This window comes from Manis javanica, chromosome 12, assembly GCF_040802235.1.
Source record: "Manis javanica isolate MJ-LG chromosome 12, MJ_LKY, whole genome shotgun sequence".
Lineage (NCBI taxonomy): Eukaryota > Metazoa > Chordata > Mammalia > Pholidota > Manidae > Manis > Manis javanica.
This window is the reverse complement of record NC_133167.1, coordinates 96919595-96941461: the sequence shown is the minus strand read 5'-3', so window position 1 is coordinate 96941461 and position 21867 is coordinate 96919595. Positions and strand designations below refer to the sequence as shown.

At 36.6% G+C, this 21867-nt stretch overlaps 1 protein-coding gene across 1 annotated transcript; it reads left to right on the top strand.

The window, feature by feature from the left end:
* The first annotated feature begins 11883 nt into the window (after nucleotides 1-11883).
* On the top strand, nucleotides 11884-20830 carry FGF20 (fibroblast growth factor 20). Its single transcript, XM_017653982.3, has 3 exons — nucleotides 11884-12396; nucleotides 17670-17773; nucleotides 19630-20830. The coding sequence occupies exons 1-3, from the start codon at nucleotides 12111-12113 to the stop codon at nucleotides 19873-19875; spliced, it is 636 nt and encodes a 211-aa protein (XP_017509471.1). The 5' UTR covers nucleotides 11884-12110; the 3' UTR covers nucleotides 19876-20830.
* The last annotated feature ends 1037 nt before the right edge of the window (nucleotides 20831-21867 follow it).

Here is a 21867-nt window from a genome sequence, read left to right as displayed (position 1 = left end):
TATTCTTCTGTTAAAATAAATCAGTTTGCCTCAACCACTAGAGATTGAGCTAACAACAAAAAGTCTGAAAATATTGGTGTTCATAAATTCCTTGGCAACTGAAGCATATCAAAACTCATGCCCTTTGGAAAGGATTGCAATTTTTTCAAGATTGTCTCAAATCTATGTTCGGGCACCTCTAAACCCCAGACTACCACATCAAGGGAAATGAAGTGAACCTTTCACTTGATGATAAGACTTTATAGAAACCACTAAATGAGCTCCTCTAAACAGAATCATGCAGGTGCATGGGGCTCCTTAAACAAAGTATTCCAGATTAAGGAGGCCTGTTCTGCATCCTTCCAGTGTTGTACAAGGAAACCATGTTTGATTAGGATTTTACCGTGTGTAGTATTTATTTCAGGGCATATGCTTTGATCAAAATCTATGTCATGGAGGCCTGTGTTCTATGATATCTAGAATTAATCACTGAACACTTGACTTTGGCTAAATATAGTAATTACACTGACTGACTTACTAAACATCTAAGTGCCGGAGAAAAGTTTGTCCCTAAAGTGAATTTTTAAAAAAGAGGAACAACCAACAGTGATGAAACCAATACAGGAAACTCGAGATCATTATCCAAACAAGGTGCTTTCTCAAATAGAAAACAAACCAAATGAAGAAGAAGGAAGAGCTGAAAGTTCAACTAATAAGACTGAGTCATCACTTTAAGTCTTTTAAAAGTCGAAACAAATGAAAAATGAATTTCAGAACATGCTGTGAATGCTCCTTTGTTTTAATTTCCAGTTTGTAGATTAAAATTAATTTTTCTTCTAAATTTTTCCTGATCATTATGAAGGGCGGATATGACATCCAAATAGAAGAGACCAATAGGCAGTTAGAAATGTGAAACTAGAAATTTGGGAGGGATGTCTGAAAGGTGGTAACCGACCACTATACAGCTTGGTACTGAAATTCAGTCGAGTTTTAATCTGATATTAGTAAAAAACATCATGCTTTGGGAGATACTTTACATATTCTGGAAGAGTGGACTTACATGTTACAATGTTAGAGTGAATCATAAATTTTATGTAGCATTTAGATATTAATGGGGACATGCATCTACAGAAATACTGTGCTTTGTTGAGAAGTTAAAAGTTGGAAGTTCACATATATATAAAAATACCTTTAGCTATATATTTGTTTTGATAATGTATCAGTATCTGGTATTTAAATATCAGTATTTGATTTTTGAAAGCTCTGATTTGAAGGGAAGGAAAATTTAAGTAATTGGAAGAATGAGGTTTGTGAAAATTGGTCTAAAAGCAAAATTACTTCATTCTATTTTTCAATTAAATTTTACCTTGAAATTTTGAGAGAAAATCCTAAAATGTTAGGTTGAATCGGACCATAGAGATAATCTAGTCCAGGGTTACCCCCATAAAGAAAAGGAAATTGAATTGATCATGCCTCACGAAGAGATAGTTCCTATCTGGCTTCTGTCTGCTGCCTCTCTTTTCTCTGGCACTCCCTAACAGAACTCTGCTTAGACGTAACATTTTTCAAAATGCTTCTCCTTCATTCCAAGGCTAATTTAGTCTACCCTGATCCCTGCTTTCAACAAAGTACTCTGAGTTTCCTATCACAGCACCACCACCAAAATGTCCTTCTTTACTTATGTCTATCAGTGAACTAGACTCTAAGCAGCAAAAGATACTGTTTTTTTGCTTTGTAACAAAAACAAACAATACCTGTTCTGTAGTAAGAACTTATGTATAGTTTGAATGAAAGACAAATATTCATTTTTGTAAAATTACTGGGAATCCATGCAAATCTAATATGAGTTAAAGTTCTTTCTTCAGGATAATAAAGGATAAAGATAAGAACTGAATTATTATTCAAAATTTAGAAGCTCAAGTCGAGAAACTACTAGTCTAAATCGTCCAGAAAAATACATTTCAATTTCAATAGCTCATTGGAGATACTTATAACTTATTATATTGATAACTGAGGAAATGATAGTGGGTCTGAGTTTACTGAAGTCAGTCATAAAACACTGCTATCTCAATCCTTTGTCTCTTATTTTTAAAGATCCACGTGGAGGTATTTTGTTGCTGTGATTGTGTCTTTTTGTTGTAGTTTGTGGCACATGCAGTTTTATGCCTGATGCAATTCTCAAAGAACTGTCTTTTTATTTGTTTTGCATGACAGCAAGCTGCTCTGAATCCAGTTCCTTGTCGTGTCATTTACTCGACGCAGCTCTTTGCCCTTGAACTCATTTCTCAATTTCATTGCCAGCTAGAAGCTTATAGCCTTGTTCGCAGGAATAGGTGGAGTCAAGTATTTTCGGCGTCAACACTTCCACACTGACAGCTGCACAGTATCTGCTGAGATGCGTTTTATTCCTCATTAGATCATTGACATTTTCACGACTTTTTTGTGATTTTTGTCTTTGCCAATGACCTACTCATTATAATTGTGCTGTTTTTCTGTTTGCGTTCTGGAAGTTAGACTTGCATGAGGAATTTACCAACAAGATGACTAGAAGCTGGAGAAGCAAAACTTGGCAGCGTTCATTCCTGTCTATCAAGGTCCCTCTTGGCCTTACCAAGTCTGGCAGCCTGTGTACCCACACCGTCCTCTAGTGGCTGACCCCGGGAGAGACCGCAGCCACTCTGCCACTGTGGCAGACTCCTTTCTCTCAGGGCATGGTTTTAGGCCCAGTAGTTACTATTTTTTAAGATGAAGAATATTTTTCCTACTGTGCACATGTTGTCTAACAGTCAAATTAAAATTTATATTTTCGAATATATATTCTGTGACTTAGAAACATTCTTAGGGTAAATATAAAAGTACATTCAAAAATCAAAGTAAGTACTTCAGGTTTCTGGAAAAGTCTTAACATGTGTGTCAATTGACCAACAGGTGTTTATCAAGTATAAAAAAATATGCCAGGCACTGTCATAGATGCTTGAAATGCATTAATGAACAAGTAGACACAGATCCTTGCCCACAGGGAGCATACACTCTCGTATGTTACTTAGGGTGACATTCAGTCAGACTACTTCCAACTGTGATGTAATTCGAAACTGTGCTATTATGAACTGTATGCTTAACATTCAGGAATGAAATTGATGTTTGTCTAATCTTTTCTAACCTGCCTTCAGGGCAATTTGGGGTGACTGGCACTATGTCACTTATATAGCTGGTACTAGCCCCAGTTATACCTTGCCATTTATATACTTGCCAAGTATACGAAGCATTACTCAGATCCCATGTGTGACCATTGTAAAGAGCTATTTACAGCTTCCTAAACTGTGTACTATCATGTAAGAATGCCCTTCTAGTCCTCTCTTCATTCCCCTTCTCCCAGTTCACTTTCCTGCTCCTCCAACACTAATTTGGCTAAACTCCTTCTGAGCAGGTTTTGCCTGGGGCTGGGCTTCTGTTCTGCAAAAACAGGAATAGTTATCTCAGACCTCTAATTAGGGAAGAAAAGTGGGTAAATAAGGCTTTAGTTGTTCTTATATTCCTTTGCTTGAAAGACATGAAATTTCAAGGTAGGTTAATACATCACTTGTCCACTTTCTGACTTAGAAAAAGAATGTAATTAAACTATGTTATAGATGTTATGACAGATAAAACACTTGTATCACCACTCTTGTAAAGGTGTTTTTATTTCTAACTAATTCTAAGAAGAAACAATGAACAAATTACTTAATTGTTTAAATCTGTTGACTTCCTACGTTTTATGAATAGATTCTTTATTTGGAAGAGTGTCATTTCAAAAATACCAGAATCTTGATGGCAATTCTATGCTTTTTATTTGAATATGTAATTGATTTGAACATTGATATTTTAATTTTATTTATTAAATAAAAATACTCAGTGTTTATGTGGCATTATGTTTCAGTAAGATGAAATACATTTAAAATACTGTTTATTTACATCAAAAATGGAGAAATAAAAACAAAAAGGTTTAGTGGCATTTGCAGACACATTCATAGTAAGGAGTTAATAAAGCAATCAAAAAATATCAATCATAATCATTTTTCTTAGTCTGTTCCAATTACTGATTTGGTGGGAACAGCATTGGAAAATGGATGTGAAATATTTAATTGAAATGATGCCATTTCTCAGAAAGCCATCTTCCTCATCTGTATAATGAACGTGTTTGGTTGCAATGACCTGGCATATTCCTTTCAAATAAAAATATAAAATACTTCCCTTTTATAATTTTATGATATATTCAAATGATCACAGAAGATCATACAGAATAAGAATGAATGATGTGTATTTAGCCAGAGGCTGTGAAATGGTCAACTTCCAAAAGGACTTGTTTATTTTAGAAGTATATTTCTTTCAGATCCATCTCAAATACTATCAGTTAAACCTTGCATCAGAGAAAGCATAAAAGTCATTTCTTCTGTGCACCAAATAAGGACCACTATTAGTTTTGATGATGTTGGAAATCCCACAAGCCATCTTTATTTTTTTGCAACCTCGAGCAGAAAATGGAATTTTAAGTGGCCTAAACCCAGAGAACATTGATAATGATTATCATCATTAAAATAATTGCTTAGATGCTGAAGTACTAATAGATTTTCATATACACATATCCATATGATTCCTACAACACTTCTACAAGTTAGAACATACTTTATTATCTCAATTTTATAGATTAGAAACTTTTATTCTGATATAATTTCTCACTTACAGAATAGCACAAAGAATTCCATATTCTACTTACTCACATTCTTCAATTGTCACTTTCACTACATCTGCTTTATCACTTATTACATTGGAGGAAAGTTTTGTAGACATCATGCCTCTTTATTCATGAAGTTTTACTTTGTATTACCTAAGACTTTGCCTTATATAATCATAGTACAATTGTCAAAACTAAGAAATTAAAAATATAGATACAATACTATTATTTAATTCACAGTCCACATTAGAATGTTGCCAGTTACATCAATAATGTCCTTTATGGTTTTATTTTTTTTTTTGGTTCAGATTCCATATCAAGATCATACATCACGGTTAGTTTCATGTCTGTTTAGTTTCCTTTAATGTGGAATAATTCCTCTACCTTTCTTTGTCTTTCTCAATTCTGACATTTTTGTAGAGCACAGGCCAGTTACTTTATAGAATGTCCCTCAACTGGGGTTTATCTGATGTTTTCTCATGTTTAGACTTAGTGTATGCATACATGACAGAAATACCAAATTAGTAACATTGTATCCTTCCTAGGTTATCAAGAGGCATATAGTGGTGGTTTGTTCCATTTATTATTGTTTACTTTTATTATGTGGCTAAGGTAGTAGTCACTAGAGTAATGCTCTATAAAGTTACTGTTTTCTCTTTGCAATCAAGAAGCAATTTATGAGGGGATATTTGAGCCTTTGTAAATAGCCTCTTCTTCATCAAACTTTTACCCACTAGTTTAGCATGCATTGATGGATTTTGCTGGATTAGTAATGACCCTATGATCACGCAAAATGGTCATTTTCTAATTCCATCATTCCTTCAGCATAAAATAGTTGGTATTCTACCATAAGGAAAAATTTTCCCTTCTCCCTTACTTATTTGTTTGACAGGTTGTTTGTCTAAACACTTGCACTCATAGAGTCTTATTTATTCTATAAATATCTTGTTCCTATCATTATTTATTTTGCTGTTCAAATTATCCCAGATTTGACCTGTACCTTTTGAGATGTCCTCATTACTTTTTGTGTACTTCCTTGCCATCTGGAGCAAAAAGTTGCCCAGTCCTGGACTTCTCAACTTGCTAAAGAAGATCTATTAAAAAGTCCTAAAGCTAATATCATACTTAATGTTAATAAACTTGCTTTCTCAGTAAGAACAGGAACAAGGCAAGGATGTCTTCTCCTTTTATTATGATTTTTCAGCATCATACTGGAACTACTAGCTCATGCAATAAGATAAGAAAGGAAACAAAAGCTAAAGCTATACAGATTGGGAAGGAGTAAATAAAACTGTCTCTGTTTGCAAATGACCTAGTCATCTGTGTAGACAATCCAAGAAATCAACAACAATAAAACTCCTGGAGCTAGTAAGTAATTATAGCAAAGTTGTATGCTAAAATGTTAATACATAAAAGTCAATTGCTTTCCTACATATACCAGCAATGAACAAGTGGGATTTGAAATAATACCATTTACATTAGCACCCCAGAAATGAAATATTTAGGTGTAAATCTAACAAAATATGTACAGGATCTCTATGAGGTAATCCACAAAACTCTGATGAAAGAAGTCAAAAAAGAACTAAATAAATGGAAAGACAACTCATGTTCATGGTAGGAAGACAATATTGCCAAGATGTTGATTTTTCCCAATTTGAATAGATACAGTGCAAATCCAATCAAAATCTCAGCAAGTTATTTTGTGGGTACTGACAAATTGATTCTAAAGTTTACATTGAGAGGCAAAAGTTCCACAATAACCAGCACAATATTGAAGATCAAAGTTGAATGACTGACAATACTTAACTTTAAGACATACTATAAAACCATAGCAATCAGTACAATGTGGTGTTGGTAAAAGAATAGAAAAATAGATCAATGACATAGAATAGAGGGCTCAGAAAAGGATCCACATAATATATAGTCAGCTGATCTTTGACAAAGGAAGAAAGGCAATACAATGGAGCAAAAGTCTTTTCAGTAAATGATACTAGAACAATGGGACATCTATGTGCAAAAAAATATATCTAGACACAGAATTTACACTCTTCACAAAAATTAACTCAAAATGGATTATAGACTTGAATGTGAGAATATGAAACTATTAAACTTCTAGAAAATAGCATAGGAGAAAACCTAGAAGCCTGTGGGTTTGGTGATGACTTTTTATGTACAGCACCAAAGGCATGATCATTGCTGGTAGGAATGCAAAATCATAGTTATTTTGGAAGACAAATTGGCATTTTCTTACAAAACTAAACACAGATTTACCATATGATCCAGAAGTCACTCATTGGTACTTACCCAATGGAATCAAAAACTTACGTCCACACAAAACCTGCACATGGATGTTTATAGCAGCTTTATGCAAAATGTCAAAACTCAGAATCAGTAGGTGAATGGATAAACTGTGATACATCCAGACAATAGAATATTAAGTGCTAAAAAGTAATAAGCTATCAAGACATGGAGGAACCTTAAATACATATTACTAAGTGAAAGAAGGCAATCTGAAAGGCTGTATGATTCTGATTACATGAGATTGTAGAAAAGGCAAAACCATGGAGATAGTAAAAAGATCAGTGGTGCCAGGAGATGGGAGTGAGGAAGGATGACTAGGCAAAACACAGAGAGTTATTGTGGCAGCAAAAATATTCTGTATTATTCTTTACTTTTTTATCCTATCTGATGATTTATGTGATACTTTAATGATGGATACATTTAATGGTGGGTACATTTGCCCAAACCTATAGAATGTTCACTCTTGAACCCTAACATAAATGATGGGCTTTGAATGATAATGAGGTGTCCATATAAGTTCATTAATTGCAATAAATGTACCACTGTAAGGATGTTGATAATGGGGGAGAGTATGAAGTGTAGGGGTAGCAGGTGTATGAGAAACCTCTGTGCCTTCCTTTTATTTGCTGTGAACCTAAAACTGCTTTAGAAAATAGTTCTGAAAAAAGAGAAACAATGTCCCTGTCCTGAAACCAGGTATTTTCCAGGGATCTATGGTTTATTTTAGAGAGAGATTGGATTGAGAAACTAAGATCTAGGCACTAAGTGTGCTCATTTGCCTTTACAGCATCTTTGCTTCTAGGCTCCTTGAGTGGACAGACCTAAAGTATACACAGGTACAAACAAATGTGCATGCATTAGTGTCAATCCTGAAAACTGCATTTTCAATTCAGTACTGCAGACTTCATTCTAGTCTTCCCTTTTTATATTTATATTTATATTCACTCCAGCAGTGAAACACCTAGTTGCCATCATTGTCAATATATTTACTCATTTGTTCATCTCATAATACACTAGCGTAACCCCTACCACTGAGGAAAACAATTTTTGTAACTGAAATTCAGTATTTGTATAAGGACTTTTTTGTCTTTAGACCTTGATTTTATAGTCAAAGAACTATGTTTCAAAGTTACTTAATTTTTTTAATGTTATCATTAGTCCTTTCTGTGTGGTTATGTTATTCACTTGGATTCAGTTGGATTCATTTGTTCCTGATTTTATTCTTTCCTGCCCTCATTCTAATTATTTTATTTCACTTAAAAAAAGGAAAACATTAACATTTTTTCAAAAGTCAAAACTCTACAAAAAGTTGTTCTAAAAATTGTCACTCATCTCTTATACTCTAACCATAGCCATTCCACAAAAGTAATCAATCAGGTAACCAATATCATTAGTTTCTGGTTTGGAAAAAAGCGTAATATTTGTAGAAGTTTCTTACATTCCTTTTTTCCTGCAGAAAAGATAGGGCACTATGTAGAAATCATGCTAAATCTTTGCTCTTTTCAATTAATAATGTTTTCTGGAAATACTTCAAGTTGATTCAGACACCCCACTCTACTTTTTCCGGCGTTATAATGCTTCAATGTATGAAAGTACCATCATTTGTTCATTCATTTTCCTATGTATGGAAATTTATGTTGCTTCCAGTATGTTGTAATTATAAATAGTAAATAATGTTTGGTGTATGTATTTTTATTGAAGGTATAAGTCGTGACTTTTAAATCAGGTCTTTCTCTTTTTCACAAGCTGAACACTAGAAGTATTAAAAGGCATTAATTCTTTTTTCATGTGTAAGAAAGATTCATAACAATGTATGTGCTGATAAGCTATATAGGAAGTATATAGTCTGGAAAACTGTTACTGCATTTTGTGGAAGTAGAAACTGTACCAGATATTTGTATAACAGCAAGGCAAGTGTGGTCTCTAGGAAGTATAGGCAAAGTTGATTAGATTGTAGTGTATACTTAAAAGCTGAATAATGCACTCTTGTAAAACACTCTTCAAAATTATTTAACTTCCCATGATATCATCACAGAGTGTGCAAAAAAAATCTTTAGTGTTATCTTTTCCTGTCACATGACTAGTGCAAACAAAAGAAATCCTTATCTTTTTGTTTCTATTCTGGCCTTTTATAAAATGGCATTAAGCACCATTCAAGACTTATACATTAAAGGCTTGGTTTGGGGGGAAAAGATTTATTTTGAATTTCAAACGAATTATATTTGCTACATTATAAAGCAAAATAATTCCCAACCATGGAAGGTGTTTAGCATCTTATATGCATAGAAAACTATAGCTTTAGAACCACTTTCCTACATATTTTCATGTTTAAGTCCTATAGCAACCCTAGGCATAGTGGACTAGGAGTTATATTTTACTTCTTATACAAAAGAGGAAGCAGAGATAGTTTAAGGAAATTGCCCCAGAATGTAGAACTCTGGACAGAACTCTGAAACTAGAACTCAGGACAAGTTTTTTCTTTATGAAGTGAGAGGTACCTGTCTCAGAGGGTTACTGTAGTGACCAAATTAGAGAGTGCCTTGAAAATCCTAAAGTTGTACAAAGAGAAGGTAATTCTATTATTAAAATAGTTGGGCTCAGTGACTATATATAAAATATATCTATAAATAATTCGGGAGACTTAAATAGTCTAAGATCTATAGATCACATATCAGGACTTAAAATGTTCATGTAGGGAAATAGTTCATAGATTGAACTGTACCTCAAGGAGCAGGTGATGATACTATATATCCATTGTGGAATAATTAACAGCATTACAGGTTGTACAGATTTAGACCTTGAAACAAACTTCATTAAAAGGTACTTGATCTGAGTTTTAAACCTTTAAGTTTCTCTTCTTTTAAAGTGATCAGTGTGTGTACTGGCTACTTTAGTTATCTCGCTATTAGATTCCCATAACTTTGATCTAACTTTCTTTGATTTAACATTGCAATTAAGAAGATTTGGTTCAAAGTAAAAGCTCATTGGCTGGTGTTTTACACTGATGTGATAATGTTTACACAGATGTGCTTTGAAAGCTTGATTATGGTGGATTTGGGGGTCCCACCACAAGACAGACCGTGTTATTTAAAAGGTGAAATAATATGACACTTACCTGGTATAACCTTCAAAACAGACTTAGATTATGCATTTCTAAATCTGTTTATTGTTTTTAGCCAGTGTTTTTGTTTTACTTCATATCTATCAACATAAATCACTTGCTTTAAGGACTCTTTTATAACTTGGTTGCACAAGGGTCAGTTCTTAGAACCGTAGTGATGAAAAGGTGTAACTTTACCTACTTAAAGTGCCTGCCAATTAGTTAGCAAAAAAGTCTTCAGAGCAAACAAAATACAGCAGTCACATCCATGTGTGTTCCCAGGTTTAGGGTTTTGCTGAACACACCATGAAACAAGACCGAAAAAACAAATCTTCAGTGGTTCCCTAAAACTTTTTGCTCAGGGGGAGCATATGTAAGTCTGCCAAATTATTCTCAGCTCTTCTGCCACTGTGAAAAAGTTTCAAGGAAAGATCTTAAATGTAACTATTGGTACAAAATCAAAATTTTCAGGTTTAAATGGACATGTACCCAACTCCTTCACTTCCATGACTTCATTTTACAAAAATGCACAGGCACTCTCACATTTTTACTGGTTACTTTTCGTGTATCAAAAACACATCCAGAATCCATTTAGGTTTTTTATAATTAAATTGTGAACAACAACAAAAATCTAACCCTAAAGAAAATGCAACTAAGAACAAGGAAGTGTTCTTAGTTTGGATAAGGGCCCCAGAGGCCACTTACCATTTATGACACTATTACAGATACTCATTTTCTGTTCTTGGCAAATATAAGAATGTCAACCATCTCTTTTCAGGCTATTTGAATTTACTTTTAATCCCTAGATCCATGATTATATTATGCTATTGTATTACGTTGATTAAAAATTGATGACCTTAGCACACAGTTTTAAACTTTCATATAGATACAAGGCAATCATGGTTATATCACGTGCTAAGTCAAGATAAACATTAAAGAGAACCTGGGAAGGGTGTGTGTGTGTGTGTGTGTGTGTGTGTGTGTGTGTGTGTGTGTTCCTAACCTAACCTGATTATGTAAAGAAAATCCCCCATCTAAATGATAAAAGAAAAGAGTAATGCTTGTACATTTTATTAGTGTTTTAAAATTAGTGAGTTAAACTGTCAAAGCTTTGATTTTCCTTTCATCTGTGTCTGGGCAGGTCTAAGCCTCAGGTAACGCCCTTTTCCCTTCGTCTCTTACCTTTCTTTGCACCTGTCCACTGCAGGCTCCCAGCAGCTCCCAGAGTCCAATTCTCCTCCTCTTCTCTCCTTTTCCTCCTCCTACCCATCCTGTCCTCCCTCCACCTACCCCCACCGCCCTTCCCTCCCCCTTCCCCTTCTGTGTACCTGCCAAGCAGGGCTCCTTTCCGCAGCGATCTATCACTGCAAAGGAGCTCACATCAAAGGCGGCTGCATAGCAGTCGCTGAGCAGCATCGCGGCCGTTCCAAAGACAACCCCAAAGAAGAGCTTTGACTGCGCCTCCCCGAAGTTGCTGGCTAGCTTTGGCCAAGTGTGAGAATGATTTTTGCTACTGCATGGAGAGAGGAGCGTCAAGGGCCGCTCTTGGTCACTTCCGAAGAGCAAAAACGTGTTGAGAGGAGGCCGGTTTAAGATTTCAAACAGAACCTCCCCAGCGCGCATGAAAGGACTTGATTAGCATATGTCAAGAGGCCCCGCATATATAATTGGTGTGTATGTACACAGGACTCTGATCTGATCAGTTTTCGGAGTTGGAGCCCCAGCCCCCAGCCCCAGCCCCAGCCCCAGCCCCGGTATTGGCTGTGGCAGCTACAGATGTTTCTGCAAAGCCAGCAGCCTGCTCTTACCTACCCAAGGAGAGAAGATCGCTCCAAGACAGTGAAATCTTCCCTGCTATCTCAGTGCAAAGTCCATCCTGCGACCTCACAGGAGTAACCCGGCCTTAACTTTTTGCGCTTGTTTTGCTATAATTTTCCTCTGTTCACCTTCCCAGCCCCGTGACACTTTTTATTGGGGTCTTTTGTTTTCCGGACCATCTCCCTCTCCCTCTGGCCCTCCATGGCTCCCTTAGCCGAAGTCGGGGGCTTCCTGGGCGGCCTGGAGGGCTTGGGCCAGCAGGTGGGCTCGCACTTCCTGCTGCCTCCTGCCGGGGAGCGGCCGCCTCTACTGGGCGAGCGCCGGGGCGCGGCGGAGCGGGGCGTCCGCGGCGGGCCTGGGACTGCGGAGCTGGCGCACCTGCACGGCATCCTGCGCCGTCGGCAGCTCTACTGCCGCACCGGCTTCCACCTGCAGATCCTGCCCGACGGCAGCGTGCAGGGCACCCGGCAGGACCACAGCCTCTTCGGTACGTACCGGCACTCGGGCACTCCCAGACCCCTGGCTCCTCTTCTTTACCCAGGACCCTCCCTCCCCGCTGGCCGAGGGTCTCAGGGCTGCGCGGAGCCCCGAGCCTCCGGAGCCCATCCGGTGCGGGGTGCTGGCTGGGGCTGACTGGAGGGCCAGCGCCGGGACAGGGCGGGCTTTCCCTGCGCGCTTGCCGCCGCAGTTCCTAGCAGGCCGGCTGCCCCAGACGCGGGGCGGGGGAAGAAAGGGTGAGCGCCCCGCATGCACCTGGCTGCCTTGCCCTTCCTGTGCCTGAGACTCCAGACCGGCCCTCGGAATTACATCTTTCTCTCACTCCTTACCTCGCAGGCAGGTTCTTTTGTTTTTGTTTTTTTAAATCCCTGTATTATTTTATCCTACGACCTTTCACAATTCTCCCCTGTACCGTGCACTTAAGAAAATAACAGGCAGCACCCTGCGACTTTAAACATGCCCGACTATGTTACGCCGTTTATGCGTCCACGCAGACCGCTCAGACGGTCGCTCTGGTACGGATGAGAGCATTTACGTGTCTACCCAGAGAACCGTGAATGTTCACCTGACGTGGTAACAGATGGACTTTGCCCTGGCACGTTAGCTACTGTGGCTCACCTGTAGTTCTCAGGCTCTTAAAATTCTATTTGGGTGAGAAAGAAAGAAAGAAAGAAAAAAAAAAGCCTACCCACCTACTGAGCATGCCCAATGCTTTAGCCAAGATCCTCTGGAAATTCTGAAACCCGAGGGCAAAGATCTTGGTATTGACCATATGTAAGAGAAAATGGGGAAACGACAGAGGATAGGGGTGGGAACACATAGAGACATGTTTCAGAGTACTTCCAGCAGTGCCTGGGAGCTGAAGGGGTTAAAAGAAAGAAAAACCAAGTGTTTATTAGGGCAGATTGTTATGACACTAGACTGGGAAATCATAAACTTTCTATTTATCCCTAACTTACTGCGTGACTACAAAGTGCCCTTACCTGTCTGAGCCTTAGTTTCCTCATTCTGTACAATGATGGGGTGAACCTAGGTGATAGCTTTAAGATGCTTTCTGGTTCTCACATCCCAGGATCTTCCCTCCATTGCAGAAGTTTTCATTATATTAGAGTTAAGTGACTAACACTCTTAAAGGATTTTTATCATCAAACATGGGACCTCATTGGAGAGATTCATTGCATTTTTTAAAAAAGATACCATTTACTTGTCAGCAGCAATGTGAAAGGGTCCAACAAAGGGCCAGCTTTCCTTTCCCTTCCTTTGCATTGTGAGATTCTTTGAGAATCTCATCTCTCAGTGGTGCTATATTATCTTGTCCTTATCCTCTTGTTCTTATACTCTTATTCCTTTTTTGATTGGTAGTACTCATTAAAACTTTGGAGAAGTGTAATCTCAGTTTGAGGGGCATTTGTAACTCTAGATGTAGAAAGGAGCATGTGGTGGTCATTTGGTAGCACTTAAAGGCTTAAAAAATTATCTTTTTAAAACCCATATGTTTGCAGCTTCCACTGATCTCTCCCAAATTCCCATTGACTGTGAGTCAAGAGTGTCATGACCTAGTGGCCAACCTTGGGGTCACTTTTGGACAGTGGTTTCTAAATTAAGGAGGCTGAGATTCTGATTCCAGAGAACTTTGCTAACACCAGGTGGCTCAGTCCTCTTGCCTAAAAGAATTACTGCACTCCATTCATTACAGAAAGGTCCTCCAGCTACGGGAAAGATTCAGAAATGGACACAAATGTGATAAGGCCTTTAAGTAGAGCAGGTAGAAGTTAAGTTCAGAGTTCGCCTTGTGATCCATAGTGCAGCCTGGGAAATTCAGCCTCTTAAGAAGCTTGTAATTCTGTAATTTCCCCAGTGACAAGTTGCGTCTGCCACTTGTGTCTTCTTATAAAACTGACCCTATGGGAAGAGATTAGTAAATGTTTATAGACTTGATCACGTGCATTAAACTAGTGTTTAAATCCATCCCTTAAGAAATGAATGTTGCTCATCAGCATTACCATTTTACTGGAACATTTGTTCTGCTTAAGTTTTGTAGAATTATTTAGTAATTGCAAAAATGTGACAGCCTGATTTAAGTCACTCTATGGTGGAATGCAATTTATGGAAATAAAGTATATACTTCCACACAAAGGGAAAATAACCCAGATTAGTCTGATAGCCTGAAGGAGTTAACAGTCTCTATGATGCATTACAGCACATCCTAGTGGCCTTTGATAGTGCAGACATCATAGTTTACTACAAGGGCGTGTAGGTGAAAGGGAAGTTCATGTTTAGCATGTATAACATTATACTCTTCATATTTGCCTTCTTTTCCTAGTATCTCAGTGATTAGTATGAAGTTATCTTGCTGTTTTTCTTTTAAACTTCTTTCTGTGTCATCAAAGTGAGAATTTGAAAAAGTTTGAGAATGGCTATTTGAGATGTTAAAGTAAATAATGTGTTTGATAATTTATACTAATTTAGTCATGATTGAATAAAAAATGCAGAGGGCTGTATTTTTGAATTTCAAAACCACATCAATAGAATATAAACTAAAAGGTCCAATGAGGTTAAAATAATCTCCTATCTGAGTTAGCAGTATATGTGTAGTAAATTTTTTCTGCACAGTAGTACAGTAGAAAGAGTTTACCTAATACATAAACATGGAATCACTACTTTAAAAAAAGTTTAGCCTGAGATCAAACATATTCCTTTAAAGGCTTTTCCTTTAGTTTCCCCTATTCTCTGTAGATTTGTCTGATGTGGTTGCATTGTGGGTTGACTCACCTGTTTATTATGATTTTTAAAAAGGCTGGCTTTGAAAATGATACCAGAAAGACAAAGTACCTCCTAGTCTTTTTATGGGACACTGGGCATTAGAAAATCTATCTAAAATCTGTGATTACCTCTTAAGGGAAGTTTTTCATGTCTCCTCTTTGTTAAGGAATTAGCTTAGTTGCCACCTCACATTATAAATAAGAAAGACTTGTCAAATCTCATTTAAGAATCAAATGATTACAAATTACTATGTGGTATACTATTTCCTTGAGGAGAAAAAGGATCAGAATTTTAAAAGTGTGGCTAAAATCTTCAAGAGGAACACAAAAAACTCATAACCTTTTTCCCATCGACCCCTCTGAGCCATTGCAAAAATGATTTATGCTTAGTTCTGAATCAGGTTTTGGATGCTGTGTAAAAAAGATGAAACTATTGAATGTAATTATTATTCTGAGAATATATATATAATTTCTTGTCTTTCTACAACTACTATTTTTTTGATAACAGCAAATCTTAAGATGAGAATTAAAGTATGGGTGGTTTGCCATTTAGTTTTGCAAGAAAAACTGATGTAAGATCTGTTATATACTTGGTTTATATGGAAATGAAACATACTGTTCTTGAAAACTGGTTCTATTGTACATTCTAATCAGTTCCTGTTCTTTCAAAGATAAGAGCATCTAAAGTAAATCAGATATTTAAAGAGAATTAAGTTACATGTGAGCCATAGTACAACTTTTCAATTTGAATTTAAAATTCAGTACTTCAAGTAATTATGCATATGACAGTACATCCTAGATGAAATTCCATTAATATATCTTCTTCTGCCAATCATGTTTTGGACCTATATTTTTGTTTCTAACAGGAATCACTCACTAATTAGGTTGGCAGTAAGTTTAATTTTTATTTATTAACTACCTCTGTATTTGGCTATCCTATGGGGTCTGTGTCTTCCTGCTTTATCTTATCTTCTCTCTGCCTCAGGCTCTCAATTAGGGACCCTGATTCTTTCAAGCCACTTTTAGACTATTTAGTGGTATATTGTTGCTGTAAGATCCTTGATAGCTCTAGTGTTCTACATGATCTCCTAAAGTTTGAAAGAGCTCATTTGAGCTCTTAAGAATCTGTTTAGAGCTTAAGCATCTGTTTCTGCCAAAGACTGAATTAGGCTCTGGATGGAACAAAGTCCTCCATATAAGCAAATAGCCAGATTTTGGACTTTCCCTTGGCTTTGGGAACATCACGTGTCCAAACAGGAACTTGTACAATAAATCAAGACATGACTTAAGAGCAAGAATCAAGCTGAATGGTACACATTTATACTGTTTATAGAGCTTAAGAGGGAGTGAAGGGGTGAAGGTAGAAAGCTCTTGAGGAAAGTACATCTGGACACTTTTGCAGCAGAGTCTAAAGGGAAGAACAAGACAAAGACATTAGTCCAAAGGTTAGTGTGTCCAGAGTAAAAGAGTCATGTAGAGGGAAGCATTTTCTTTTTAAACTGTGGTGTATAGTTTATTAGTGGAACATTTTCTATACTAGTCCTGTTGATAAATGAAAATAATTCTAGAAAGTTATTGATTGCAAAATTGACTTGCATGGTAAATTCTTGGTATTTGGCTATCACATTTAATGAATTATAAAGTCCTTTTACTGCTTTGAACTGTAAGTTTATTTTTAAGAATGATGTGACTGGAAATAGCATATTATGTAATCTTTAAAGTTTTGAATCTACTATATTGTCCTCAAGAAGTAGAAACATTGGGTTAAGGCTCAGGAGATGTGAGTTCAACTTAGCAGTTCCATTCATTCGAAATGTCATGTCCTTTGGCAAGTCAGTGAACCTCTTTGAGCCTCAGTTTCTCTTTATGTGAAGTAAGGATAATATCATTGGGGGTTGTTTTTTGAGGATCAAATATAAAATATAAGTAGAAGCCCTTTATAAACTATAAAGCACAGATGTACCCATTATTGTATACTGGCTGCTGCTCCAAAAAGATTGACTTGGTTCACAGTAAGTGAACCAAAACAAAACAATTAATAGAACTACAATTAATTAATGGAGTCACGGAAAACTAAGAACACCTCTCCTAGGTACTGATTTATATAGTCATAGCTTCTATTTATTGAATGCCAAATGCATTAGTCCTTCCCATTCTCCTGTAGGGAGGTATTTCACTCATTTGCACATGAGGAAATTAAAGCTGGAAGAAGACAAATACTTGCAGAGTGAGACTAGCCAGTAAGTTACTGAACTGGAATTCAAAATCAGGTCAGTCTGGTTTAAAGTTTTACACCCTTAACATTATACCATGATAGGCAGTTTTTTTCTTTTTATCTGGAAAAACAGAGGATCATCTTAATAACAATTATGTAGCACTTTGCAGTTTACAGAGGACTTCTACCTACATCACTATATTTAGCAATATTGGTCTACGATTGTTTGGAAGATTTTCATTAGTCATTAATAAATACAAATCATCATTTTGTCTATTAATTTAGGTATCCTGGAATTCATCAGTGTGGCAGTGGGACTGGTCAGTATTAGAGGTGTGGACAGTGGTCTTTACCTTGGAATGAATGACAAAGGAGAACTCTATGGATCGGTATGTATTTTTTAAAACGTTGTAATTTTTAAAATGATGACTATCCATCTTATAAGTAAAACATCTACCAATAAAGCATATCCAAATAAATATATAAAAACGTAACACATACACATAGACATTAAAAATCAGTATCCTGATACACTTCCATGTGTCTGGGCAATAGTGTAATAACCCCTTTCACTTTTTAAATCCCAAACCTTAATTGCTTTCAGCGTGCTCATTCTTTCTGTCTGGGTCTTTCTACTTTTCTCCATATTTTGATCATTCCTGCCAAAGATAGAAAAATGAGAGCATGTTCTTGCCATGTTAAATTCTTTTAATCACTTTTACACTCATTTGTTGTCAAATTTCTCTACCCATTATCACCTTCCATAGCTGCATATATACCACTTACTTGCTGACTTTTATGTAAGGAAATGAGTGAATGAAATCTTAGGATGCTGTGGGCAACAACAGAAAATGGTAACCACGCTGGTTCGGCCATATCTGCAGTCTTGATAGTTGTAGCAGCCACAAGCTCAGTCAGAGTTGCCTTGGGCAATTTTTAACACGCAACTGAGGATAAGTGCACATTTGTGGGTCTATATAAATGTTTTAAATATGGGACTTAAAGTAAACTTTTCAGATTAATATTTCATCAGTAGAAGTATTTTTTTTTTACAACAAAACAAGCATAATGCAAGAATTAGAGTAATAAGATAATATAAAACTGCATTTGCAGTACAATACAGATCTTTCTCTTTTACTGGTAACATTTGTTCATAGCTGCTTATGCAATTTTAAGAAAATTGGTTAGGTATAAACGTGTGCCACTCTTCCCCACCCATCCTCTCATAAGGAATCCCTTCTTGAAGTCAATCCTTGTAACCTTTCTAAGGAGAATTTAGTTTTTATAATTGAGCAGGTGACACTATCTGGTTCCTTTTTTCTTAAAATTTCAGTTGAGATTTTATATAACAATTGAGTATATAACAATATACTGTTAGAATCTCAACAAACACTGAGAAATGTTAGATATAATACTTTAACAAATAGAATAATATTAGTCCTTTGTATGAGGCAAAACTTATCCTTTCCAGGCTTTCTGTCAGCTCTGAAGAAAGAGAAATAATGTACTGTGTAGTAGTCATGAGGGTGAAATTACAATTGAAAGAGAAAAACAAGCATAAAATCTTCCTTCTTCATATATGAAAAACACTGGTGTTTTTCATGTACAGAGAAACAATTTTTTTAATGTATTAGAAAAACAGTGGTGGTCTATCCCTTAGGATAATATACATTCCACCTTGAGAAGACAAGAAATCACTAGGCTTTTACTGCATAGACCTAATAGTAACATAAAGTTAATCATGGAGAATGTATCATCCAACAATTAATAGATTCATAAACAGAGGATATAAGATTGGAGTAAGGATCTTGAATTAGGAATTTGGTTATTAGCAAGATCTTGAAATGTTTCAAGATGGTAGTAGAGAACTTTGCATCTCTGCAGAACTTTCGCATCAAATGATGGAACAAGACCGAGAACAGGCCTGTGTGGTAGTGATGGTAGTAGGAGGGAGATAAAATGGAGCATGGGAAAATTCAGATATTTAATAAGAATTTGAAAATAAAATGGAGAATTGACATTTTACTTCAAGTTCTTTGAATTAAAGTGCTGCATGAAGTCACAGGGAAGAAAGAATTCCAGATAACATAAAAACTGAAACAAAATAAAGCAAAAACAATCAAACCTTTCTCCTTGTTTGACAAGGATATAGTTGTAGGCAAAGAAATAAAGATATATGATTGAGACTTTTGAAGGAAATTCTCTCAAAGGTCTTTGTTTTAATGACAGTTATCTTTTGTTTTAGGAGAAACTGACTTCTGAATGCATCTTCAGGGAGCAATTTGAAGAGAACTGGTATAATACATACTCATCCAACATATATAAACACGGAGACACTGGCCGCAGGTATTTTGTGGCGCTTAACAAAGATGGAACCCCGAGAGATGGTGCCAGGTCCAAAAGACATCAGAAATTCACACACTTCCTGCCTAGACCAGTGGATCCAGAAAGAGTTCCTGAATTGTACAAGGACATACTGATGCAAAGTTGAAGTGTCATGTCTTTACTGAAGAAGGAAACTGCAACCATCACACTTCCCATCATAAAATAATAACCCAGAAGACATGCAGGATCTTACAGTCTATTTTCCACTGGGAGACTGAATTTGGAAAGACTATTGAGAACAAACCAAGAAATTTTTATGTGAAGCAGATAAAGATTTCTCATTACAAGTGGATTAAGTTCCCTTAGGGACACGGGCTGGGTCCTTACTAGTAGACTGAAGCTGGAAATCTGTTAAACTGTGGCTAATGGGAACCCCACCAAGTTTGCTGCTGGTCCCTCACCTTTTTTGGATTATGTTTACTTTAAAAGTTACATTAAAAATAGATACTTCATGTTGAAGAAATGGATTGACGTAGTTGGCCAAGATTACTGCTACATAAATTCTGAGGACCTTGTAGGATTTGGCAGTTGGTGGCATTATATGTAAAAAAAACCTGGGTGAATTTCGGACCATGAAACATGCCATACCAAGATGGAACAGTTTTTTAAAGGATGGACCTATTTATACATTTTCAATTTGCAAATATTTATTATATATATTTATTTATTAAAGAGTTTATTTTTTACTGGTATATGAAGATAATACAAAGAGAAAAAGAACAAAAAATTCTTGATTGTGCCATTACTTTGTTGTGATGTCTTGGGCTGTAAGGAAGACATCCTTACTGCAACACACTAAACATAGGATAAGATCTTGACTTTCTTTTTAAAAGTAAAATATAGCATAGATTATATTTTTTTGCAGTTACCTTCTAAATGTAACCTTGGTTCCTTTGGCCTGGAAAAATACTTTGTCAATTTGAATTGAATTCAACACACATTCAAAAGGGAATTAAACGTTTTTATTTTATGTTTTGGTTTCATTCCTTTTTAAGTGAAAGTTATCCTACTTATATAACATATTTTCTAAGTGAAAAAATTCTAATCTCCCTAGAGAAAACCTTTGGTATTTAGAAAAATTCTAATATTGAAAATTACGAAACATTATAGGCAATTTAGGCTTATTTGTTTTCTGGATTCAGTGTGGCAAAGACCATTTCTTTGACCCACTATGATCACAGAAAGAGTCTGTATGGCACCTTCATTAAAAATGGTAAGGCCCCATCTGCCTGAGTCTGTCCTCTCTTCCATTATATCTCCTATTTAGTCACTTATTCATTAAATATTCATTGAAGCCTACCATACAGAAGATATTGTTGGCACTAAGAACAATGTGGTGATTAAGATAGAGGCGGGTCCTGCATCAAGAGCTTAATGTCTAGGAGAAGAAACATAATAAACAAGCACACTAACAAATAAATACTGTAACTGCAAATTGTGATATGCATTATAAGGAAAAGTTCAGGCACAGAAATAGAGCACATTTACATAAGAGGAGTCAGAGAAAGCTCTTCTGAGGAGGTGACATTTGTGATGGGCCTTAAAGGATACAAAGGAGATCTCAAGGCAAGGCTAAGAGAATAAAAGCCTAGTAGGAGGAGGAAATAGGGAGCCTCCAGTCCCTAAGGCAAGGAAGGGCTTTGTGGCTGGAGGCTGGTGAGCAACTGGGCGAATGGCGCAGGTATGTGTAGAAAGCTGTGCAAATACAAATCCTGTAGGTTCTTAAAAGGCCTTTCTGAGGTTTTATTTGCTCCTGCCCGGCAATTGTCAATGTCACCATGCTTAGACATAGCATCATTGCTGAGGCTGTGGTAATGATAATGGTAACAGCTCTCACGTCTTCCTAACCTGGAAGGCTTGGTAACACAGATTGCTGGGCCCCAGACCCAGTGTTGTGATGTGTAGGTCTGGGGTAGGATCTGAACATTTAAATTCTTAACAGGTACCCAGGTATGTGGATGAGGTTGGTCTGGAGACCACACTGTGAAGACCACTAGTCTAGACCAGTGTTTCTTAAACGTTAAGGTACATACAGAATCACCTGGGGATCTTGTTACAGGATGGATCTGTTAAATGTTTGGTCTGGGGACAAGTAGGT